This window comes from Aphelocoma coerulescens, chromosome 2 (genome assembly GCF_041296385.1).
Source record: "Aphelocoma coerulescens isolate FSJ_1873_10779 chromosome 2, UR_Acoe_1.0, whole genome shotgun sequence".
Lineage (NCBI taxonomy): Eukaryota > Metazoa > Chordata > Aves > Passeriformes > Corvidae > Aphelocoma > Aphelocoma coerulescens.
In genome coordinates this window covers 16,075,954-16,103,318 of record NC_091015.1, presented here as the reverse complement: position 1 = coordinate 16,103,318, position 27,365 = coordinate 16,075,954, and the positions used below count along the sequence as shown (strand labels likewise).

General features: G+C 37.1%; 1 protein-coding gene across 3 annotated transcripts in view; it reads right to left on the bottom strand.

Moving 5' to 3' along the window:
* Positions 1-27,365, bottom strand: part of MPP7 (MAGUK p55 scaffold protein 7) — a 156,487-nt gene that overhangs the window by 4,547 nt on the left and 124,575 nt on the right. For all 3 annotated transcript variants that reach the window (XM_069006569.1, XM_069006568.1, XM_069006570.1), the window contains 5 exons: positions 11,505-11,675; positions 4,722-4,802; positions 2,807-2,900; positions 1,608-1,716; positions 48-191 (listed from right to left, as the gene is read on the bottom strand). In XM_069006569.1, the coding sequence (XP_068862670.1) occupies positions 48-191; positions 1,608-1,716; positions 2,807-2,900; positions 4,722-4,802; positions 11,505-11,675 (599 nt within the window). The remainder of the gene's footprint in view (positions 1-47; positions 192-1,607; positions 1,717-2,806; positions 2,901-4,721; positions 4,803-11,504; positions 11,676-27,365) is intronic.

Genomic DNA, 27,365 nt, shown 5'->3' with positions numbered 1-27,365 from the left:
AAACACTTAACAGGTTCTCATGTTTTACCATGTCTAATTATACTTACTGTAAAGGGTTTTGCAGTTCCCTTATCATCTTTACTTGAAATAATCTTGGCATTTTTTCTGGTCTCTCTCAAACGGTCAAGTGATGGAGGCTTTATAAATATAACAAATGGTTTAAACTCGTATGTCCGCAAGTGTTTCACTGTCTGGGAAGAGGAAAGATTTTAATTAATTAGTTGATTTTGCAAAGTGGAATTTACTGTAATAAAAGAAACTCCCCACTGACCAGAATAAACCCATAAAGCATTTCTAGGTGGGTATTTTTCATTTACTGTCATCCTGCTCTGCTGACCAGCATTGATTCATGTAGGGAGAATTTTCAGAATGGTAAGAAAACCCTTTCTCCAAGGGTGATCACTGGTCTTGATTTCCACACGCCTGCTGGTAAACCCCATCAGTCTGGCAAAAGTTGAGTTGTGCACACCAGTGCCACTGGCAGCAAGAGCATGGAGGGGAACAGCAGGTGTCCAGGGGAGGAAAAGTTCAACCCATTTTAACAAGAATAACCTCTTCTGTACCCATGAAAAGTTCACAAAAGGTCAGTGATTCTTCTCTTCAGTACTCTGTGCCCACCACACAACTCCCTGCTGTTTGTTCTTCCTGAGCAAGCTACTGTGTGGTGTTAGAGGCAGGTCTATGATTCAGTTGCAGCACAGGGTGGTAGTATGGATGGTCAGAAGCTTTCTATCCTTTCCACACTGCCAGGATCCACAGGAAAATCCCATATTGGAGAGTGGAGTCCCAGAATGGTTTACAAGCTTGGGTCCCTAAAAGAATTTAGTGCTCTGCAGGAACACAGGGCTATGTGGGACAGGCAATGGTCTTGTCAGCTCCCCTCTTCCCCTGGCAGGGGGTATGGCTTCCCCAGCCACTCCTCTGCCAGTGCAGCTGCTGCCCTGCTCCCAGGGCACAAGCCTGCACCTGAAACTGCCCCAGGAGCTGCACACGAGCTGCCAAGGTTCAGAAGGCATACACTGGCCACCCTTGGAGAAGAGGTGTTTTGGCTAGGTTAAACAAACTAGTCCAGCTCCTGGAAGCACTGGGGTTATTAGGAGCAAAAAAATTCCTGGTGGAGCTGTTCAGAGGGGTTAAAAAACAAGGTCAATGCAAGAAAAAATGGTTTAGAGAGGAATGTTCTTAACAATTATCCAGCCAACATCACATTTAATGCATCCCTTGACTCATGTTCACCCTGCAGGGAAACCTTTGCAGAACAGTCTAGTGAAACATGTGAGAGAGTTGCTGGACTGGGTGATAAAGCTATTCTGAAATTAAAGTTTCAGGGACAATCTCTTGCCCAAGCTAACAGAAAGATGAATGGAAATATAGGAGTGTTCTGCAATTAAATCTTTGGTATTATGCTGCAGGCTTCCAATTCCCTTATTTACTGGCTGTATATTTGTCTCTTTTCAGAGAGCCTTGCTGAGATAAAGGTAGCCAGCAAACCCACTCAACAGTCATTCAGTGTGGGATAAAGTACACCTTTTTAGAAATACTTTTTCCCTGGAATTGCAATATGCAATATGGGGAAGTACAAGAGTTCAGAAGACATGCTTACTTACATGAGGTTGCACATCCAACAAACAAACCTTGTTTTTAGCTAGAACTGATCGAACAGAGTCTAAACTTGTACCATAGTAGTTGTTCTTATACTCGCCATACTCAATAAACCTGTGGCAGAAAGTGAAAACAACTGGAATCATTTCCATTTTCTCCAGAAAAAAACTTACCAGTTTGCTTTATAAGATTTAATTCAGGAGCAAAAATATTTTACTTTACATAAGAGTTCTACCATGTTTTATAAAGGAAATGCTGTCAAGTACTTCAGCATGTCAATTTTAAGAAATCTTCTACTTTACTGCTTTCAAATCAGTAACACCTGCTTGTATTACAGTTAAAGAGAAAAAAGTACTGTAGTCCAACAGCCCACTAATGTTTTCCATCACCTCTTTTTCTGAACTAATGCAATGCAATAAAACAGTGGATAAGCTAAACAATAGAAACTACTGAAATTTCATTGCACACTACAGAATATCCAAATTCTCTGTCTCAGAAGAGGAGGAGGAGTGACGATGGTGCTGGTGGAACCAAGGCGGCTGGTTATTTGCTATAAAAGTACAAGCACTATTTGCCAGAAAAGCAAAGCTTCAAAAGTTTGAAGTTTCAATAAAACCCACAGCTTTGTGTCTAATACACTTTTGCCCTCTGAAACTGGGGCAGAATTTCAAGCTACAGAATTTTACAGGCTGCTGGAGAGCACGATGCTACCATTGTCTCTTCATTTTAGTTTACTTTCTGGAGGGTGCACAGGCAGGAGCTTCACTGTAGATCTCTAAATTCAAAAGCAGAGGAAGTGCCTGGCCTGAAAGAGAGCAGAACTATGCAAACATTGACTCAGGCACGTCTGCAGCACTTCCACGCCCCCCCTTCCCTAGAGCTGCAATGCTTTGCTGCTATGACAGAAGATGCTCTATTAAAAGAATGCTCCCCCATCCTAAGCACCTATAATTTCAGTATCTTCTTGAGAAGCTGAGGTACTGAAACTGCTTGTACGCTTAGAAACTGTTGTTTGCACGTAATGCTTTTTTTTTGCTCTGTGTTTTTTCCCAGCTGCTTATATAACAAAATGTAATTTTAACACATCTTTAAATCACTGCAAGTTATATCCACTTTGACTTATTATCTACAATAACAACCAGCCCCATTTTAAAATAAACCATTGTTTTAACTGCAGTTCTAGTTAAAAATCTCTTCAACATACTTGTTATTCTGTACGTCTGTCTCAAACAAGTGCTTGGAAATGAAAATGTATTCGACACCATCACTTTCTTGGCTTCTCCTTGGACGAGTAGTGTCTGCAGTTTCATCATATAAAAAAAAAAAGGAAAATATGCACAAAACAATATAATGCAAACCAGTTCAGGAAAAATGGAAAAGCACAAACTCTTTGTGCAATACTAAGCCTAGCACTTCCCTCACTTCTGAAGCATATAAGGCTGCTCTGGATCTGGAAGGCAGCACACAAGCACATGACAGGATTGAGTTTTAAATGCATGCAGGAAAAGCAGGAAAAAACCTATTGGACAAGTACAGATTATCATTTTTTATTAACTAGTGGAAAAATCCAATAAAATGAGGACAGCTGAATAATAAAAGGACCAGCAGTCCATAACAATTACCCCAGCCTTGCCTCTTGTTAAACTTATTAGCATATGACACCATAAAGGGAAACAAGCACACCATCCTGATTTATAAAACATTATGTTCATTAACAACACTTGTAGCTATGGGTGTGAAGCATGGTAATAAAAAAATGGGGTGTGAACTTTATGTTTTAGTGCTTTTCTTTATCTGGTGATCAAAATAGAACTCTGTTTTCTTTCAGTAGCCCTGTATTATTTGCACTTCTTACTTTCCCCCAAGTAGGTATAAGGGTTTTGCTTATAAATGAAACTTATTTGTGGGGTTGCCACTTATGATTAATGAACCCATTAAAACATCCTATTTCAAACAAGTTGAATACTACAGCATCATGTATTCTCCATCACATATGGACATACAAAACCTGCTTGCAGCAATACAGTCTTAAATGCCATTTGATATAATGCTCTTCTTCTTAGGCTGACACAATGAGGAACATTTTCAAGACAGGAACCCCAGTTCCCTCTCCAAGTCCTGACTTACTGAATTTAAGGAAGAGGCATTTCTTTACATGTTTGTTTTAAATTATAACCACAAATTTGGAAGAGAAAATAGAGAAGGCAGCTTGATGAATACTGGCAATTTTTAGAGAAATATTTTTGGGCAAATGACTGCATATACTTCAATGAGTTAAATATTTTGGGAACATCTGGCTTTTTTGTTGTTCTTGCTTTCAATACCCAGTTGAAGCAAATACATGCAAAAGAAATGACTTGCCAAACCAAATGCATTAATTTTTCTACTTTAGCAAATTCATTCATATATATATGCTTTACAGAGTATCTGCACTTGCAAAAAACCTGTGACAGGATTTCCCAAATTCAGAATGTTGGAACAATATTTTTGAAGGATCCCTATAGAAGGTACAAGTAGAAAGCAAATCAAGAAATGAAAGTCTAAAACAGTTGAGTTCTCCATATTAAAGAAAACCCGATAAAGTATTGTAGAAGTTAATAGAACATAATGCTATTCAATTTTATAAAAATCACACTACTTGGTCAGATAGGGGAAAGAGGAAAAAACATCCCCAAATCAACTCTTCTAAAGCTAATCAAGAGATTTAATTAATTTATTCACTGGATTAAGCTGTTTATCATCAGTCTTCATTTTTCAACCTAACAGATAAAGGCCAGTTTGCTGAATGCAAGCATTGGTAACAGAGTACATTTCACTGCTTTACAGCCAAATCCAGGGTGTTCTTCAGCAGAGTTTCATTACTAAACCTCACTGACATCAATCATACTAAACTTGTACTGAAATTGTACTGCAATGCCTCTGAGCCAAAAAGCCCTATCAGTTTTTTTAGGGAGCATTTAATACAGAACTGCAGCAGCACTTTTAAAAATTAGAAAAGTAATTTGGATGCCAAGCATGCATTTAGAGACCCAAATTTGAAAGTACCTTAAAGGTAATACAATAATAAATTATAATAATGCAAATATATCATTAGAGAATAGAAGTGCATTTTTACTTACGTGGCACTGTTACCCCGTAGTGCTGGGTATCGCTGATGAGCAATTTCCGTTTAAGTTCATTCAGTCCAACTCCTACAGGACCTGAAAGAAAAAAATTGTCCTGTTTCCCAACAGCCAGTTGTCTCTTGTATTCAGGTGCAAGTATACTGCAAGATAAGACTACATAGCATGTAGCTGTGACATTACTGCCTCTTAATCAGTGATTTGGAAATGCCCATGGTTCCAGCCTCTCCTAGAATATACAGAGCTGACAAATTTCAGGGGATATAGTTGGCAGTCACTCTGCTCTGACTTTATTGCTGAGGAAAAATCGGTGACAAAAGGTGCCAGCAAAGCTGACTTTCTTTTCTACAGCAACTACCCTCAGTGTGCACCCACATCCATCTCAGCCCTACTACAAACCCCTGCATCCTAACCTGCAGCTTTCCAGAATAAAAACTGGTTTGGCTGTTTATTTTGCCAGAATATCCCCAACTTTCAGACTACAGGACCCCAGCTGGCAATGTGCAAAGTGCCCCCAAAGCCTCTGCACTCTGTGTTGGCATGGCCTCACTCCCTCCTGCTGCTGCATCCCTTGCCTGCACCAGATGCCCCTGGGGCCAATTGCTTCCACCTTCTCATGCCCTGGAAGCAGAGCTCCTGCCAGCCCCTGCTGCAGGCAGGAACACTGCCCAGGTCCTGGCTGGCTGTAGCTGTCACCATCCACCTTTTGACTGTGTGAGGGTGGCATTGCATGGAGAGAGGAAGGAAGGGCAGCACTTGCCAGGTCACAACCCATTTGGGATGTTTGGGTTTCTTTCTTTGTTGTTGATTTTCTTTTAAACTGTGCTTGTCTCCTGCCTGCTGTCTGAACTGGTCCAAAGCAAATGTTTCCTTCGTCATGCGACTGCCAAAGAGAGACCACTCTTGGAAAGAGGATGGCAGGAATAAACAAAGACTGCATGGAATTTTTTTGACCCGTCTCCTCCACCTCCACTTGAGTCGTGCTGTACTAGAAGCTACTGAGCAAGACATTCCTCTTGGCTTTTGGGTTTCTTAGCTGTTTGCCAGTGGTGCCTTAGGTCTCAGTGAGGGCACTCTGTCCTGTGAGGTCTCAAAGGCTCCACCGGCACTCACTGCCTGTCCCCAGGAGCCCTTCGTGAAGGGCTCCAGCCTGCGTGCCCACTTTGGTGACAGGGACATGGTGCTGTGTGTGAAGGGAGCTCAGCTCTGCATGTTCTTATGTGTCTGACAGTGGAGAGCCTTCATTTCTACAGAGCCAGGTCAAGAGCAGAAGGCAAAGGAGAATGAGTCATTGGAACCATATCCCAAGTAATGCAAGGATAATACCTGTGGTTTTAAGGGAAGTTGTTGCACATCTAGTAAAAGTGACAGGTTTATGTATAGAGTGCTTCTTAACAAAGACATTTTAAACATTGTAAATACAAAACCTAATAAACATTTCAATGAAATAGTGTTGTAATTGCTAATACTAGTCAGAGTCCAAAACCAGACTGATGCTTCAGTACCTTGAGGTGCCTGTTTGTAAAAATGACCGAACACCCTGTCTGGAGCTGAAACACATAGTGATGAAAAGCAAGTGCTTGCTACTTTGCTGCTACGCCCAGACTATGGTCCTGCTGTAAAATCTTAGAGTTTCTACATTTAAAATTTCTATGTGTTCACATCAGTTAAACACACAACTACATTTCAAGTTCCATCTCTGACCTTCCTGTAAATTAATCTATCAGTATGTATAAATGTTTATTTAATATGGTGTACAGCAGCCTCTACTGGTGCATGTCTGCAGAGGACTACAATGTGTTGTGTAGATAATGGCATTACTTTTGTTATCTTTTTTTTTTTTTTCTTTTTACAATAGTTTAGCTATTTAAGGCAAATATGGACTTTTAGATGAAAAGTAATTAAAACTCTTAATATATCCTAGCAAAGTAAACCAAACCAAACGGAATTAAATTTTTAAAAATCACTCTACTACTTTTAAGCAAAAAATCTTTCTCATCAAATCTACACAAATATTATTTCCTCAGTCTACATGCTGTCAAATCAACAGTACGCTTTTAGCTCTATTTATACATATAAAGAATCCAGCTTCACTTCCTGCGACACATGCTTTGGAAACTTAGCTCAACTCTGCTTCCAGACCACAACTTCACTACTACTGTCTCCCCTTCCAGATTACCATTTAAAAATCATCTTTAAATTGAACTACTGAAAGGTGTAGATTCTTCTTTTTCAGTGCTGTCTTCACAGAGTTCTCGTAACTGTAGCATGTGGACACTGAAGGCTGATTCCAGCTCAGCAAAGCCATCCATTATGTGGATTTTTACGCTACCTCTCCCAGGTGTTATATACAGTGCCCTTCTAAATATTCTTTTCATTTTGATGCAGCAGAGAATGATGCCAGTTTCTAATAGTTATGAATCTGAACACAATTTGAACTCAAAAAGAGAATAAAGTGTCAGGACTTAAAAGGACAATCCAGATTCTTATAGTCAAATGTAAGGCATGCAGGGTCCATGACTGTAGCATAGTTTTTGTTTACTATAAATCACCCTAGGCAGCAATATTTATAGTTACAGTGACAGATTTAGAGATACTTTGTTTACTTTTTTAAAGGAACATTTGTGCTGCTTGCTCTTGCATGTTGAGTCATGTTAATATTCAAGTCCTACACAAGTGGAGTGCAGTGCCTACCTCACTTTATTGAGGAACATCTGCAGAATTAAACTACCCATCATTAAAACTTGCACTAAATTTTGTACCACTCATACATGTCTGAAGAAAACTGAAAAAACTCCAAGTTTAAGTCTTGGGAGGGTTAAGCCAACCAGCCATTCTTCACCCATAGACACATAATGAGCTCCTAATAGTTTTTTTAAAAGAAAACGAAAGTGGTCTTTCAGAAAAGATTTTGTGAGTTTGTGACAATATCCCTGCTGGGATCATAAGGACCCAGTAAGAGACATGCCTTGTGAGAGGCACTGTGGCTCAATTCCTAGTACACTATAATGCAATGACTGCACAAGCATGTCTGACTGTAGCTCAGTGTGGTAGGAAAGGAGAACCTCATTATTTTGTGTTTCAGTACATTTTAACAAGCAGTGGGAGTGTAGTTCGAGATCTGCTGTTCACTGAAGTAGGATCAGTGAGTTCATCCTGGTGTTCTCATGGGCAAGGCTAGGCACTATGTTACATCCTATGTATTTGTTCCTGAACCTTGCTGACCTTCCCATGCCTTCAGTCAGGAAGGTTTAATGCAGATAGCAATTATAGGTCTCCTTGGTCATTGTCCAGTTAGTTTACTGGAAGTAGCATGGCCAAGGCAGGCCATTTTCCTGCACTACTGCAGTAGATCACGTAAGACTCTGCAAGCCACTACTGAACATGTTAAAGCTAAGTCAGGAGATGTGGAGAGTTAAAAGGCCCTTTCATTTCATCCTCCTTTGCTCTGAAATAGACCTGGCCTCATCATTTACTCCTTCATGATAAAACCAGAGGTGATGGATTTAAAAAAAAAATCTAAGCAATACAACAAATAGAGAGCTTTTCCAGTCCCAGATTCCTTTCGTTCACAGTAGTGACCAGAAGCACATCTTTGTGAGAAGTACTGACAGCCTCATTCAGAGTCAGATGCTTTTCTGATCATGTCAGACACCACCACCGACTTCTCCTTTATGGTTACACACCTCTGGTCCTTGCTTCCACCACTGCCCACTTTGGACAGAGGCATCACCATGGGTGACCACAGCACCTGAAAGGCTCTGCACACCTTTGGTGATCACACTGCATGCACAAAACAGTGTGTATTCTGTGGGACAAATGCTCAAGGTTTGTTACTGACACCTTCGCTTTATCCTAGCACTGCCCCTGCAGAAAGCTCTGACTTAGCTGAAACTATGCCAGATAAAGTTATAGCATGTAGCACATTCATTCTAACTCTAAGGAAATAAAATTTTTGCAACTCTGGCTCTTACAATTAACCACAGCAGAAGACTTTATGAGCAGTACTTTTCCCTCATTGATATAAATGAAAATTCTGGTGTCTAAATAATACATGTATTAAAATATTCTGCCTTTGTCTGATAAGGCTGTGAGGTATAACAATTAGGATGCAGGCAATATTTGTGATGGAAGACTTTAAGGATTTCTTGGCAGTTTGGGAACAATAGGTTACTAGAAGCTGACTGGTGACATAAGATTGGATAATTTTGTTTTTAGCAGACTCATCACAATCCTAACAATTAAAAGCACACAGAAATGTTTGTATCATTACTGCTTCAGACGAAGTTATTTAAGTCCCAAGGATTTGCAGGGCTTTATTAATGAACTTACATTTGCAGACAAGGTAAAATCCTGACAAACTGGTACGTTGAGCTGAACCTGAGAGTAGTGTGTATCACACTACAGGGTACTAAAATTACTGTGTGTGCAATTCATGTTCTTTAAAGTAGACTAGACCAATTCAAAATTAAGTTAAATTTGTTTTGAAGTTGTCAAACTCCCTCCCCCTAAAAAAAGGGCAAAACCAAACCTAAATGCTCCCTTTTAAACAGCAAATTATATATTTAGACCTAGCATAACACAATAGACATCTAGTGCCTCCACCAATTACAGCTATAAATTAATTGTATGTCCCTTTCTTTCCTGGTACTACTATCCAAATTATATTAAATGTATTATATGGAATACTGCTACTGGCACACAAAAAGCTTTTAAAATGTGTTCGCTTCTACTATACCTGTATTGCTTAGCTCTGCTAGTTTTTCCACATTTTGCCCAAGACATTTTTATGGTATTGGCCAGACTTAAGCTGCTCTTAATATCCAGAGAAAAAACATTAGAATTACTGAAGTCTGCAATAAATTTCTGAATTGCTTTTGTTACTGAAAAAGCACTCTTTCTTCATTTGATTTATTGCAACAAAATTCAAATGGAATCTCTAGGCATTCCTTAGATCAGACATACACAAATTGTTATAAAAAGTCTATTTATCACATGTTTGCACTACACTATGTTGATGTAACTGTAAAATCAACTCAACCATGTTATTACTTGTTGCATATAGCCCACAATCACACTAGTAGGTGGCTGATTTTTAGTGCTGGAGAGTGACAAAACTGTTTATTAAAAACTCAATTTAATGTTCCCTTGGATATGAGCGATATAAAAACACAGCTACTCAACAGTTCCTAAAAGTCCCTGATAGAGGGTTGTATTTCTCTGCTCTGCTGCTTTCAGAATGGAGGAAATTTTACTAATGAAGCATCAGCCTATGTGCTACTGCCAAAGAAACAATAATCCGTGAGACATTACACACTGGTAGCAATGGTTACTCATTACTCATTGGTATGCTAATCATTGTCCTTAAAAAGCTTAAGATAATGCACTTTCTCTCTTTTGGGGAGACTGAAGCAATACATTTTGGTTATATAATAAATGCTGTGAGGAAGCCATGGCAGTGACAGAAGAAGTGATAGAAGAACAGAAAGCTGACTATGTTGAGTCTTCTGCAGCTATGCTTACATTCATCCTTGGCCTACAGAGGTAGACCTTGCATCCACCTTTCTTACTACTTGTCCATTTACTTTTTCTAATGAAGTAGGTGTTTTTGTTTCTTTCCACTTTTATTGTCTGTCTTCATTGACCTCAGGTATTTATCCTGTCTTTTTTTTTCCTACATAGATATATTGATTGACTGATCTCTAAGATATATTGATGGATCTCTAAGAGTGGAATACCAACACAATTCTTTTTGAGTTTTAGTACAGCTTGACTGCCACGTTCAGACTTGTAACCATGGTAGCTGTATTTTAATGTCATCTCCCCTTGGTTTAGGAAAGCTTTAAACACAATCTCATAAAGCATCCTTATATGCAAGTTGGGACATCCTCTCTAGAAAGGTGGACTGCTAGACAGGTGAAAACTGGAGCATGTTTAAAGGGAAGGGGTTATTGGTCTGTGCTCTAGGACTCTTTATAAGAGGAGTTCCCTGGGATATACACTCCTTCACATCCGTACCAATGACACAGAGTGGGCCCTTACAAAGCTTGCTGATGCCAAGATGGGTAAGGGCAGGGCTTCCATCCAGAGGGCTACAGGCATAGGGTGGCAGAACTTCATGAAATTTGATGAGGACAAAGTTCTGCATTACAGGCTGGGGACTGCTGGCTGGATGGCAAGGACCTTGGGGTCCAGGTGGGCAGAGCTAAGCATGAGTCCCCAGCCCTCTCTGGCAGCAATGAAGGGCAACAGGAGACTGGGCTGTATCAGCAAGAGCCTGGCTCACAGATAGGGGGCAATGATTCTTCCCCTTCACTCAGCACTTGTTAGATCCTGTGAGGAATACTCTGTCCACAACAAGCCCTGCACTACAACACTGTTGATAAACTGGATCAAAGACATCAGAGGGCCTCCAAGATGGTCAAGAGCTGAAGCACATGACCTGTGAGAGAGACTGAGCGAAGTGGGCTTGCCTAGCTTGGGGAAGAGGTGTCTTCAGGGGGACCCACCAGCACCCTTCTGATACTCACTGAAAAGATGGAGGCCATCTCTTTATTGAGGTGTGAGGTGGGAAGACAATAGAAGACATGATGGGATGATAGATTCCCAAAGTTGCTGCCATCAGAAACCTGCTTCGAATCTTGTGTTAATCTTGTTCAGTGGGAGGCTGGACCAGGTCAGCTCCTGAGATCCCTTCAAATCTATATGACTTTTTGGTAAGCATTGTGCTAATCAGCAGGTCTCTGTTTTACCAGGTCAAAAATAAAGAAAACAACTTACCAACCAAAACAACAAGCCTGTATTTGTCATTAGGTTGTCGTCTATATTTTGCAACTTCTTCATAGGTTGGGATATCTGCTGTATCATACTGATCACTCTTCTTGCACTCATACATGGACTTGTTTGTTTTTTTATCTTTTCTGCTAAGACGAAAGCTTCTTCTAAAACCAGCTGCAGTAAGAACAGGGTTTTTTCAAAGTAAGAAAGTAAGTCTTCTTAAAACATTTGAAAACAGTCTCTTCCAAACATTCAAGGATTGGAGCATGGAATAAAAAGTATATTATATGTTTAATAAGCCAGGTCATTAGAATGACATTTCCCATGTTTTTAAACTATATCAGGTACCTATTTAAACTGCAAAATTAATATTACCAATAAAAAACATAACCTTTGCAACAACAAACTGCAAAATACAATTGCAATAAATTGTTAATATATTTAGATTATTTAGACAATTTGAGTATCTTATAAATTAATATATATACACAAGGCAATTCATGCAAGCTGGACTCTCATACCACATCTAATGCATGTCTGTTAAATCACCACGGCACACAAATACAATATATGATAGAAACACAACTGGTGGTTGAAAGGGTTGATGAGATTTAGTTGCTTGGACAATTCTGTTTTGCTTAGCTCCATGCTGGTAGTATATTAAAAAAGTGCATGAAACCTTTCCTGAATATGTTTAATAGTCAATCCAAACACTCAGTTAAATTACAAAATACTAGAAACATCTTAGACAATACAGTACCCATATTATGAAATTAAAAGTTAATATTGCTACTAAATCTATATTTACAATTGCATCAACAGTGTGACATCTATAGTGCCTTCTAAAGAAGAACTGAAATTTCACATAGCTTTTAAGCACTCTCAAAGGAGAAAATCATAGGCATTTTCAAGCAGAACAGCACAAAAAACCTGCTCTACACTATCTGTTAAAAACTAATTTACTCCTCTGTTAATGATTACCTTACTTTTTAAAATAAATCATTTATATTGCATTACATTATATTTTACTGGTATCTCTACAACACCACTTTTGTTCTATATGGAAGTACAGGAAAGACTGCAAAGACTGCAAAGCTGATTTCACTACCTGGTGGTAGCAGAGTAAAACACAAACTATACTTTAAATCCTGGAAAAGTTGTTGGGTTTTTTCCCCAGAACACTAATAGGACATTAAACATTTAAACACTTGGTGACCCCAAATTTTCAGCAAAATGTTTTCATATTCTTGTAATAGCACTTATGTTTAGGTGTTTGAGAAGTATTCGTATTACAATTTCTTCTTCAAAGGTAATTTCATGCAAGTTCAAGATTCAGTTCTGCAAATATTTAGAACCAGATCTCAAGAGAAATGCAACAAGGCTTAGTTATAGGTTTAGCATTTTGCACACACACAGTTTCACTAACATGAATTGTCATGGAACCTGGACCACAGAGGATGTTAACCAAGTTATTTAATTGATGTGAGCCCCTATACCTATGGGAATCTACAACACATGCATACACATAAAAAGTGAAGAAAAATGTCTTTGAGAATACCATGATGTCAACCCATTCATATTCAAAATACCAATAAGTAAAATGAAAATCTATGACAAAGGAGATCTAGCATCCACAGAAAGGGTAGATGGTATTTTCAAGAAGTACAGTGTAGTCTAGACTAAGTAGGATGTGGGCTGGCATAGAAAAAAGATCAAAATATGAGCTTTGAAAACATAATGAAATAAACTGGGTTACATTATTTTATTATTTAGAGAACACTAACACTGAAGTGACTGTAGTCAGAAATAGAAATGCCCTGCTGGAGAGCTTACACACCCACAAGAGGGCCTGGGAGATCTTGCCTTCCCTATGGTGAAGTCCATCATGACACAAGGATGTTCTCTTGATCATAACTATGCCTGTAGTTATGATTTGAGACAGCTATATAAAGAAAAGTAGCTTTAGCAATACAGACTACAGACACAGGAAGTGAGTTACAAGTTTCCTGAGGCCTCATCTAAAATGCTCCACAAAAAACAAAAACCAACAAAAGAAGTTTCCCAAAAAGCTGAAAACTATTCTGTTTGTTGCATTTTCTTTTTCTGTATAATCATTTTATGGAAAAAGAAAAAACAGAGGGAAAAAAAAGAATAATTCTTCACCATTGACTATGAAATGGTTTACAAAAGTAAGAGCTTTGCTACAAGAACAAAAATCCACATATCTGGAAAAGGTAAAAAGTAAGGATAACGACCAAATGAAGTTAAATCAATGGTCTCCATTCCAGTTTGGTGTTGAACTTACAGTTACAAGAGTTCTGTGCCCCTGATCAGCTGCCTCAAAATGCCATTAGAACAGCTTCTCAACCTCCATTTAAATGGTGAACTGTGCAATCTTTAGGAAAAATATTTTTTCTGCAAAGTCTTCATATAAATTCAATCCCTGCTTTCAGGTTTTAGTATGAACATTTTTAAGTTGTTCCTCTTTTCTCCAACCAATTTATTCAGATTTTATTACCAAACTACCAGGTGGTGGATTATTTAAGAATTTTTATTTCTTTTATTCCTTCAAAAAGGAGAAAATCTTTCAGTGCTGTCTTCAGTCTGATTTTTCTCTTGTCACTTTTACAGGCTCCACAGAAAACATAACAAAGACTCAGGTATTATGATTCCACTGCTAACATGCATTTCTTTGAATAAATATTTCTGCCACTGAAACTCATTGGTAAAATGAAAATAGTAATATTGTCCTGTATATTAAGAAAGCTCAACAAGAAGTTCAACCAGGACTTAGATGTTACAGAAAATAAAATATACTAATTAAAAAGAACAAACGTGAGACAAATATAGAAGACAAAGTAAGGCTGACCTCTGCAGCGTGCTGGTGAAGATGCTCTATAAAACTACTGACTATTAAGTTTGTGATACGCTGTTTGCTTCACCACTTTATGACTATTGTAAATTTGAAAGTTTTTTAAACTGGTCCATCTGAATAGCCCCATACAGTAACTCAAGAAACCTTGCTTTAAAACAGCAGTCAAACACAAGGAAAACATACAGTTCCAAGAGTAAGGATGAGACTTTCAAATATATCAAACACTTTTATGATACAGCTGCTGCATTCCTGAAAGCACCTTCATTCTTCATCGCTCATCATCTGCCATTACATATCCTCTCATCCATGGCTTAACTTCACTGTGACCTAGAAGCTATTTTATAGAAATGCTAATAAATATTTTCTATTGAATGTCTGCATTTGTAATTGTATTTTATGTTGGGAACTATGACTGCACAAAAGTATTAGGCTGAACTGAAACAATATTGTACTTGCAAGGAATAAAAACATTTATGAAAAGGCAAAAAATATTCTACTAATGTTTGCATATTTTATAGTTTTGAAAACATGAAAAACAAACTCCATATATTTAAATTAACAATAGAGCATCATTAAAAATGTAGTGACAATTACTACAGAGAACCAAACCAAATACTAATATGCAATAGAAAAGGTTTCTATAAAATTATTTACGCATCATTAGGTAATTTAAAAGTACATTTCTATAAAGAACAAAAGGAAAAAGTATTGCTTGCCTAGAATATTTGATAATATTTGATAATATAAACCTTGATGAATATGAAAGGAGCTGCAGGCTGCACTGTCTGTGGAATATGGATATCAGCAGAGATTAACCTTAGCTGCCAAGTATGCAGACTATAAAATAAAAGGGGAAAATTCTGTCACTAAAGCAACATAATCTCCTGAACACTGAGAAGCTTGCACCAGCTCACTGATTACAGCTACACAACTAGAAGCTTACTGAACATGTAAACCCATAAACTACTGCTGGAATGTAACAGATCTGGTGAAATAAGAGCAGGCTCAGGGAAGAAAATATTAAGAACAAATGTTCTCAAACTACTGATGTCTTCAAAACTTATAATATTTCTCAATATGAAATAAAAATAAAATACTAATAAACTTAATTAAGGCCCAACAATCCAAGAGAAACCACTTAGATCTCTAAGAATGAAAAAAAACACTTTAGCAGAAAAGTTTGATTATTCTTTTAACCCTTAGCAGTACACATTTCGTCATTGCAGAACAACATCCTTACACTTAAACAGAGAAATCCACTGGGGCCTCACACAGAAATCCAAATGGAAAACAGGCAATGTGTGAACCTGTCCCCCTTGCAATATTTTAAAAGGATGATGATGTAAATAGATGTGCTTATTTACATTTAATGACATAATTCTGAAGAAGTAGATTGCAACTATGTTGTGTAAATTTCAGTCCAAACATACTAATAAAACCAGAAAGTAAATTTCTCAAGTTCAGAGAAACTACACTAACAGGAAGCAATACAATATAAATTCATGCATACTTCATGAATTCACAAGTAAGGCTCCAGAATGTTAAAAAGCACTTCCACAGGCTTTTGTTAATTTTCATTCATTAAAATAAGTACTTAAGTACGTGTTTGTATCACATATGTTCTTCAAGGAATTTAATTTAATCAGAGTGAACAACTTCTATTTAATTGTAAATGCATTTAAGAGCACCCTTTGTATTCATATTACTGACAAAAGTAAGTTTGGTACCATGGTCATTATCTAGGTTTGTATGAACATAACATTTTTACTAGATATTTCTGGATATTATTTTTCCCCCAAAATATTGGTATTTTTTTACACTGGCTCATATACTGAGGATTTCTATTGTTACACAGGAACTGCACAAACACAGAGCAGACTACTTACTCTGTTTGCTTCTGGACTGATTCCCAGCTTGCACATTTAGACAGGGTTAATAAAAATTTAGATTATGTCTGGATTTTAAAGACGAAATTGAGAATAGTAAACAGATGACATTCATCTATATTTACTGTATGTTCATAAAGGTTCAAGCAATGTAACTAGAATTTAAGCTTGGCAAAGGCAAACTCCTAACTTTTTCCTCAACAATTCCTCAGGAAATTACAGCAGAAACATACAATACTATACTGTGACTTAAATATTAGAATTTGGTGAAAAATCATTACATTTATCTGAGTCACTGTAGAGGAGAGGGTTCAAATTAATAGCAGTATAACCTTGGATATAAAAGATTTGACCCCAAATGGTTCAGTCATTCTGCCTTCTGAACACTGTCTTCCTGTGCTCTTCATGACCACCTTGTATGTGGTCTGAAGTACATATCCTTTCAGAGAGGGTCAGATGTTCACAGAATAATCTGGTTCATGGATTGAAGTGCCAGAGCCATATATATGTTTGTGAAACAAGGAGACACTGAAGTGCATGAGACAGTTTGATTTATAAATCACTGTGTCCTGTTACTGCATGCAAAAGAATGGTAACATCAACTTTCAAAAACCTACCTGCTTTTTTAACAAATGATCCTTAGTGAAGAGCTCCAAGGAACCTCTAATTTCTAAATCAAAAAGCTACTTATTCACAATCAGTGAATATACTTGTGTCCTTACTCCAAAACTGGACCTAACATTAGCTTTTCTGCCTTCTGACTCTCCTCTCTGACATCTCATTCCAAAAGCACATACCCAGCATGAGAAGGCTGAAGGTACCACCTCTGGACTGATGGCAGCATGCCACTATATGGAAGCTCCCAAGAAAGAAACCATTGCCTGAACTGCACTTAATAATTCTGAATAATTTTTGTAAAGTTTTGCCTAAGTGAACTACACTCCATCTTGATTTTTTGTCCTTTGCTTCTGGGACAACAGTAGCTTCTTCCTCAAGACACCTCCTTCCCAAGATCGCCATGTCTTTTTGCTAACTATGGACCAAAATGTTTCCATGAAAAAGGCTACAGCACCAAGAAAAGGTGGATTCTGTTTAGCTACCTTCATTCTCAAATAAAGCAGCAGCCCACTAAGATCTGATTGCAAAACCATGATAGTCTCACCCTAAGAATTCATGGGAGAGTGTTGCTCCTGTTTCAAAGAAATTACTTGATAAGGAAAATTAATTTCATCTGGAATCACATCCAAATTATCATTTTCCAAACATACTCAGTATTTCAATACAATTACAATTCAACATTAACTTAGTTGATTACTTAACAAAGGTAAGATGTGTATTTGCAACATGATCAGATGACCACGAGTTCCACAAACACATGATGGAATTATACCACACTAAGGTTTTGTAAAAAGGTCAAAGTTCTTTCAATGATATACTTTGTGTGTACCTGATGTAGTTTATATACCACATTTAAAACCATTAAAGCACAATGTGAAAACCAACTCCAGTTTACAGCACTGGTGAGCCCAATGGCTTGGATGTACTAAAGTACTTTGACAAGTTTCTTCCCACTCCTCTTGTAGTAGGAGGATGAAAGTCTTGGGAAAAGGGCTGGTTGCCACAAAATCTGCTCCAGCCAGCCTCCAGCTGGCAGGAATTCTGGACAGTTTCAACTAAAATATTTTTACATAGCTTTCAAAATTGCACAAATTAAAAAGTTGAAACATATCATGGAACATTCACCTTTTTTTAAATGTTACTTTTGTTTGAAATTTGGAATCTTGAAACTGAAGCCAAAGGACTCTTTCCCCTCCTCTTTCCCACTCCCCGCAATGATACATTGAGCTCAGACTAGCTTTAAAGCTAGATTTAAGCAACTGAGTTATTATGACTTATTATATTTGTAATGTGGAAAAACAACTGGTGCCTGCAAATTTACTCTGTATTCTCACTGAATCCTCCCAAAATGGTTAGATAGATATGTACAAAGAAAAAATGTGTATACAAAACTTGAATAAAACCTTGAAAGTGCTTTAAAATAATTGCTCAAATTTTTCATGATACAGTAGCCTTTTTGTTTCATTAAACACTTTGCTTACTTCATGTACTTTAAAAATTTTTGACTTTAAAATCAAACCAGTATTTTAGTAGCCCATGTTTAACCAGGTAAAGGCATATACTACATAAACCCTTTATGTCAAATCCAATGAGCCATGTTTAAAACCTTAATATTCATGCATTTGTCATGCAGATTAAGGACATTTGTATGCAGATTACCCCCAAAAGCAAAGTGGACACAGTAGCTCCAGGGAAAAGAAGCTGAAAGAAAGGAACAAAATTGTCTTTTGTAACCAATTGCTCACCTAGATAGGATCCACTGTTGTGACCAGAACATTCAGCATCTTCTGGACGAAGGGTAAAAGCATACAGAATAAAGCCAAGAAATAAAGCAGAATAGTTAGAAGCCCAGCAAAAAATACAGAAGAAATTATTTTAAAAATGACAACTGTACAAAGCATAGCATTAAAAAGCCTTCAATAAGCCATTTTCTTAAAAACATAAAACAATATTTATTGTTTTATATTTTAGCTGGAGATATTATTGGATTTTGCAGCATGCACACTGATCTTTTTACCTTTTCAAGCAAAAGTTGTGATGACAACAACCATTCTAAAAAGAATTCTAACACTGTATTATTCACATTTTATCAGTTAATAGAAAATATGCCACTTAAAAGAAAGCAAAACGATCTGATGTAAATCAAGCTTTTTTTGTAAACTATACATTATCAGACTTTAGCTTTAAGTTTTGGCTCACTGGATTAGACAGAAAGGTTTTTGATCAAAAACACATCCTCTCATTTAATATAAAATAGCTATAATGTATATTTTTACATGCCAGAAGCCCTTTGATCAAAAATATGAGCTACAATTTCTAATGCTTATATAAACAAAAGCCTCTTAAGTAAAAAAAGAAAAGAAACAAAAAAACCCCAACCAACCAAACAAAAAACCACAAGAGATCAGCTGCTATTACTTTAACAGATGCTGCAAACATAACAGTAACTGGCTACACTCAGAGGGAAAACAGTAACGATGATACCACATAGATGAACTTTCTACCATCTCAGAGAAATAGTCTGTCAGTATTAATTAGAAACGCAAGACCTCTGATGGCCATGAAATTAACTCAGAACCATCTCTTTCCATCCCAGCCCACCCAAGTGCTGCTAGTATTATTCTATCATACTACTTTTCTATACATATCTTACAGAAGTTCGAGAGAGAGAAAGCAGTTTAAAACAATAGTTCAAATTACTGATCATTAAATGAAGCAACTAGGAATATTCTGGTATTTTTATCTACTTTAAAACATGATTCAATGTATTTGGTGGCAATATGAAAGCATCATATGTATAACATCTCTTAGAAAGATTGGACTATATTCAATTTAATTCTAAACACATGTTCTCTAAATAAAATTATTGGGCTATTCAGGGAAACTTTTATACATGTACCTTCAATTTCCTCTGAGAAGCACAAAGGAAAAATAGGAAAGGAAATAATTAAATTGAGTGAAAACATAACTTAAGAAAGAAAAGTTAAATCGAAAAAGAAAAATGCACCTACCACACTCAACCGCTTCCTCATCTTAGAACAGCCAAAAAGACAAAGTATTATTGTTTAATACTTCATAAATAGGAAAAAATTCAGGTATGTAAGCTACTCTCAAATTCTCTTGACAGCACCTATTAAATTGAGGCATATACCAACATACCAGTATTGAGTTTAACTGCACTCAGAAAAGGACGTAAAAAGGCATTGAAATACTACATGCACTTTAAACTTCCCATATGAGATTCTTCCACTATTCATTTGGTAGCAATGACCTTACCCAGTTGTCATGGAGGATCTCTTTGGTATTAAATGTAAAGTTTGTTCGTTCCAATCAATCAATCTTAATCTAGAATTTCTAAGAAACACTACCATGAACATGATCTCAGTATTTTTTTGCACTTACAGTAACAGCTGGTACTGCCCTTGGAGATGGATTTTGAAGAGGCTTTTTGGTTATGGCTTTTCTGTTTGGTTGGTTTTGTTTGTTTTTTTTGTTTTGTCTTGTTTTTTTAAAGTTTACAATTGCAGCTGAAAACATGCTGGAAGAATTTATATACTCTTGTAATCTTTTCTCTGACATTATCCTAATATAATAGATCTACTTAAGACTTTCTCCTTACCTATAGTAAATCAATAAATTTCTGCTGCCTTGATAGTAGAAAACATACATTTTTCTAATCATCTTTTGGGTTACACAGAAAAGAAAGATAAATATAATGGAGTTCTGTGCACAAAGATAATACATACTAAGGTTAAGATTTATAGAGAGATTTAACAATCTACCTCTCATTCAAATTTCCTTTAAAATGTGAATAAATAGGCTTAAAATAGAATTATTTCAAAGACTTTCCATGAAGCATGTCTTTTCTCAGAATGTGAAAAATTATTCAAGATCTATTTTACAACCTTTTATGCATGAATGATGTACAAAATAAAAACTAGGTCAAAATTCCCCTGCATATATAACCACATGGAAGAGCTCTTCTCATTTCACTTCATGAAATTAAGAGTCTTTTGCTGCAAGAAAAATAATGTTTTTTACAATCATTTCTTGGTACCATTTTTCTTGAGGACTTACATTTTAAAAAACAAATTTGGAAGACTTTTTTGAATCTTATTTAAAGTTTATTTCTGTGGTCAAGGTGACCATATGGTTTAAGTTGGCTGGGAAGTCCCCTAAGGTGAACACTGCTTGGTTGACCACATCTGGTGTCTTAAAAGAGTGTAGACAGTTTTGTGAGTTAAAAGTGAAAGCACTGGATCCATTTTCCTCTCTTGACCTTAGAAGCTCCCAGTTCTTGACAAATGCCCTAAAGCTGGATCTGGAATGGCAGGCTGGCTTCCAGGTACTAATTCTTTTCTCCTTCTCTGTGACGTACAAGTTTTTTCTATATTTCCATGACTTTCAGTAGACTACAATGTATCTCCTGAAAACAAGTCGCTAATGCTCAACACCAGTTCATATAAATAGATTTTAAAAGTCTCCTGAATTCAAGAAAATTATTTGACTTAACTAGTGAGTGTGCATTTTAAAATACTGTCTGGTATTTTAACACTGGTAACAGGTAAGTCCTCATTTATGAACATGAAAAACCAGAGCAGGAGCAAAGAAGGTCTGTATGTACACATGGACAGAGGTCTGAACAGGTGTACACTCGCTCAAGCCTGACCACTGCAGAACTCACAGGAGTCCTGCAGGTGTGGTAGATGGTGAAGTTACAGCATCAGGGCTGAGAACAGCTGAAAGGAATCCAGGCTTCTGGGCTACCCCTGCCAGGAAAGGGAACATGCTTATCCATAAATAAAAGACATGAGGATTCCCAAGTGAGTCAGCTGATCCCAGAGAGCACAAGCCAAAATGTCTACAAGCTGAGGTTTAATGCTGAGATAAAGTAAAGGAGTTTTGAACTTTTTGTGTTTTGTTAAAAATCTTCCTTCTTAATACTGCTCTTAACTTTCTTGGGCTACTTTTAAGGTTGAAAATAACAGTCTGTAATGAAAATATCTTGGAAATCACTGGGTTTTCATAGCTTAATGCAGCTATAAACAGTCATCAACATGTAGCTCCCAGTTTGAACTTTAAAAGGAATTTTTCCAGGGCTACTGCCTGTCCCTAGTAAAGTCAGAGGTGACTTGCCAGGAAACTTTGTATTGTGATTCACTACTAAATACAGCTCTGTGCATCTGGACCAGTTGTATGCATGCAGCAAGTAAGTGTCCAAAGTTCAAAAGTTCTGAGACATGAAAAACTATACAGTTTTTCAATACACTTTCACTAAGTCGAAGTGGGCTGAGAGAGGAAATAGAGATCTTCATCTGGAAGGGAAAAATTAAAGACTAAAAGAGGTCAAGGACTGAAGAGGAGGAAATCTGATGGGAAGTAGGAAAACAAAAGCAACAACAAAATGAAAAAAATACCAAACCCAAACCATAAGGCAACAGCAAGCAAATAAAACACAGAGAAAACAAGAAATACAATCAATGAAATATATTGTGGTAAGAAGGGAGAGGAAGTTCCAAAGAAAATAGTCATGAATCAGGTTTATGAAACAACAACAAAACTGTAACAAGACAAATGGGAAAAAAGAAATAGGAAACACAAGTGCAATGGAAGCTTAAGAAGTAGGTGGTTTTATTCATTTTAGAAAGATTTCAGCGTAGCCAATAATGCTAAACTATAACAATGAAAACCAGTATCACATACACTGTGTTTTCGTATATATTTTAACTGAAATATAATCAAGATTTGGTTTTGGGGGCCCCACCTAAATTATACTATTCAGGAAGCTCAAAACCAGGGCCACTTCCAGGAGCATTCTCAACTCTTTGGAACAGTCCAGCACCAGATTAAGAATTTTAGCTTTTGTTGATTTTCTTTCAAAAATATTTCCACCAAGCAATTTTACTTAGATGTTTCTCAATCTAAAAAAAGTTGCATTATTCCTTAAACTATACTTTACTTTAGGACAATGGTCTACCTTATTAAGCAGTCTTGACTTTTTAGTGATGAACAGTCCCACATAGCAGTCAACATTTTTACTGTTTTGCAGGTTTTTATCCTATGGAGTTTTGTAGATTGAATGATACATATATGTTCATGCAATAGGAAATTTAAGATGATCTAATTTAATTCTCTCATAAAACCATCAGGTAACAGTATCTCTACGAAGATAATTTGGAAAATGAAGGAGGATGGTCTTGCAGTGAAGGACAGATCCATTTCCAGTTCTGTCTCATGGGACCTGGACTCAAATGTCATCCAGCTTCCGGTTTCCTTAATTTCTCTGTGGTAGTAGGAAGTTAAGATTTGTAAGGACAGGAGACTTCTGAACAAAAAAGCTAATGTGCTAATTTTTAGGTCTGGTTTATTTTTTTTATATACTCGTAACTATCTGCAGGTGGGCAATCAAGTTTCAAATATGAACACAGAAAAATACTGAGAAGAAAGGCAGAGTTAAGACTGTGCAGCAATTATAACAAGCAAAAGAATCCTAATGTACATTTATCCTAAATGTTTGGTCTTCAAACACAAGTTGTACAAAATATTTATTCTTTTAGCCTGTTTAAATTTTTTTGTTGGCAGAACACAATCTTCAATTCAAAAGACACTCAACTATGGGTAAACTGGGTTACATCTTGTTTGAATGAACATCATTTGGCTGCAGTTAAGTCTTTTCTCTTGCTCATACAATGCCAGTTATATATGGTAAATCAAAATTGAAAGTAAAATGGGTTTTAAGCCTTAGAAAAACTATGTGGTGATGGCTTTATCACAGTAAGTATTTACATTTAGCATTAAATACACAGAACAAATGTATTTTCATGAAAAAGACATCTCTGAACAACTCTGTCATATATGCTACAAACATATATTAAACTGTACACAGGGTATGGATGTACATGTACACATATGAATGCAGTGCACAAGTTAACAGAGCTCACAGGCTACGCTAGTATAAAATATAAAGTTACCAGTAATTTTCATACCAGAGACAACACATACATAACATAAGAATAAACAGAGTAACCACTGTGAAAGCAAAATTATGCTGAAGGAATATAATTTGGCTGATAATTGCAGTTTATAACAACTGCAGAATAGTAAGTTGTTTGGTTGTTATGAAAAGATTTTTTGTTCCTTAAAAAAAGTTTATCACTTTTGCCAGAAATTAATGTAGTCTACACATGCAAGAATGACCAAACCTGTTGGCAGTATCTATTACAGTCAGAGCATGAGCAGTCTTTGTATTGAAGTTAACAGACTGGGAGCTATTTAACAAATAATTCTTCCTCATACAAAGTCTCATGTCACTCCAATTTAGCTGGCATGCAGCAACAGGAGAACTCACAGAACCAGCTCTGGCTGACAAAGCTGTCCAAGCTAAGGTGACCTCCTAAAGCCAGGAATGCTGTTAAATATTATTGAGGAATACCAGGTGAGCAGGTTTCTGTGGAGCTGGCATTCAGCAGTGGCTCACAAGCTCAGACACATGAAAGCCAGTTGCACACAGGCAGACACACCAGCAGTACCTCCCTCTGTACCCCAGAGAGTTCCCTCACACCCACTCAGGTATATGGCATGTTCACCATTCCAGCACATGCAGGGTTAGTCCTACGCACACAATCTCATGCAACTCTGTTCCTTTACTTTCATTCCATTTTCCTATTTTTTTTCCTATGCTGCCTGTTCTTACAATTTTTTCCCCACTATCTTTTCTCCACAGTATTAATGAACAAAACCACTTTTTGCTGAATATACTTCGGTGGTTTGTTATTCCTCCATCACTTCTGCACTAACCCTGAGCCTGAGAATTAACATATCAATCTTATCAGCAGGTCTGAACATCTAACAGCCACTTATCTCACGTGTCAGATATTACTGTTGAACTTACTAAGGTTTTCTACCAACAATAGCAAAAAAAATCAGGTCAGAGTTCTTGTCAGTAATTTTTGCATTCCCTGTTTCAAAGACTTTTACAAAATACATATATTAGTATTTTATTTAAACAGAATCAGCAAGCAATTGAACCACTGCACAAATAGCAATGACTATAGCAACACTCCTGCATAATACTGTTAATTGCATTAATCTAATAATATCAAAGCCCATCCTCTGTGGGGTTTTGCTTAATGGGGCTAATGGGCAGATTTTGTCCATCTGTTCTTCCATTGCCCTTGTTGCAATTCCTTCTCCTTTTCTTCATCCTCAATACGAAATTTCACTTCCTCTCTTTTCCCTTTATTTTTTATTCCTACTTTTTCTACATCTTCCTCTTGTCAGTGCAGGTTCCACCTACTTTGCCAGTTTCCTTCAACTTCAGTCCCAGATACCATCAAACTCTGCATCTTCTCCATTTGCACATGGAAAAGTATGATTTCACTTACCTTTCAATATGGAGTGTACATTGTTCTGCCCCCTCCTCCAGTGCACACATGACATGTAAAATGTTTTTCACTTTAACGGGTACCGTGTGAGAATTATTATGTTTTATCTTTCAAGAAAAGGGCTAAATGCTGGATAGGCATGTGTATTTACACATAGACACGATGGAACAGTTCACTTGGCTATTAAAGTGAAAATAAGAATTGGCATTTCCATTAAAAACTGATCCTTTTAGTAACGTAGAACTAGACTGGGTTTATTTCAGTGCAAATAATTCTTGCAGAAAAGGTTTTGTAGAAAGTATTTTTTACTCTTTCCTCAATATGGGTATGCATACGATCATCACCTAAAAGGCCCACTTTTATTTTGCTTCCAAGTGTATAATACACAAATATGTGTAAAGATTAGCAAACTACATGCATTGTTATGCTGAAAAGAGTGAAAAATTCAAAATAGGAAACAGAAAGAACGCTTCCCAAAAGTCATCCAATCTATCTCCTTTCAGGTTTTCAAACATATTTAATTATCAAAGCATAAACAGTTCTTGACTGTTTCAGAGAGCTCTTTGTATAGGCAAATATAACAATCCTTTCCAGTTCCAGAATTGGCTTGAGACGAAAAGGAAAAAAGAAGTTATAGGATACTTCTTGCATATTATATGATTTTAACTGATTTTTAGATTAATTTTCAAGTAGAAGGACACTGCCACCCTGGAAGCCCACCTAAGAAACCAGAGCTGACTCACATTTTTTGGGTATTCAAGCAAACAGAATATTTTTCCTTGATTCTCCCTATTAAAAACAAAGGTATGTATCAAGGGTTTTTCCTCATTGCAAAACATGGGATTTGTGGAGTGAGTTGACTGAACAGAGCAGACCAACATCCACAGCTACATACCAAATGTCAAGAAAGCTTCCTAGTGCAACTCCCAGTCCTGTCAGGAAAGGGACATCTCTCAGCAGCTCTCCTGAAGTCAATAGGTTTTCTTTTTTGAAAGCCATAAGAATAGCAACTGGCAAAGTGCCCTTTTTCTCCAAACTGCTAAGGAAATTCAGGTCACATGACTGGATGGAATCAACTGCAATAGCAAGCAGCTTCTCAATATACAGCAAGTTCAGGATTATCTGCAGAACATGTTTTCCCACATAATTACCCTTCCACTGGAAAACCCTATATTAAGATGAAGGATTAAAAAGAAGTCTGAAGAAAACAAGCATTATCAATTTCCCACCTTCACACATGGGCTAAAAAAAAGTAAAATTGAACCCAGCAGTTCTTTCCCATTTCCTGTTCTCTATGTCACCTTCCTTACAATATTTCTGGTACTGTCAGAATGCTGGTTGTTCAGCTGAGCAATGCATGATTTTCCAGCATGTCCCAATTTTGGCAAGATGATTGCTGTGCACAAATACAGACATGGCCTCCGTATCTCACAGCTTCACTGCTATGCTTGGTAATACAAAAAAGCTGATTAACTTTAGAAAGATCACAGAGGTGCAGAGCTTCCCAGAACAATCTTCTTGAAAATCCAAGCAAGTGGAAGGTTTTTCTGAGAGCAACTTGAGCAACATCCTAGTCACAACAGTTTTCCTACAGCTGAATTCTGGTCTTTAAAATGTCTTCTCTATGAAGGATCTGAATTCCCTCCCAGCACTAAAAACATGTTTAGTCTTTGAACGAAGGGATAAATCTCTACTCAGAACAGCATTTCCCCTGTTTCCATGAAAATCTGGCAGATACAGCAGCAGACTGTCTTAAGAAAAAAGGAAGAGAGAGAATGACAAACCTACATTACTCTGCAGTCTTTCCTCCTTCAAAAGGCACCATTGCCTTCTAGATGGTATTTAGCCGGAACTTGCCTTGTTCAAAGAAATTCCACAAGAGAACAGTAATAGGCATACTGCTTGGCCCTCATGCTCTGTCATGTTTTAAAAGAAAGGGGAAGAAGAGAGGAACTCTTCTCCCTGTTTAAGCTAGTAAAGGGAGTCGGTGGAATAAGCAGAGACAACAGTAGACATTGTACTCTGGGTCTTCTTTAGGCTGTAATTTTGGCAATTCCCAATCAAGTTCAGGCTACCTATTTGGAAGGATGAGATGCATCTT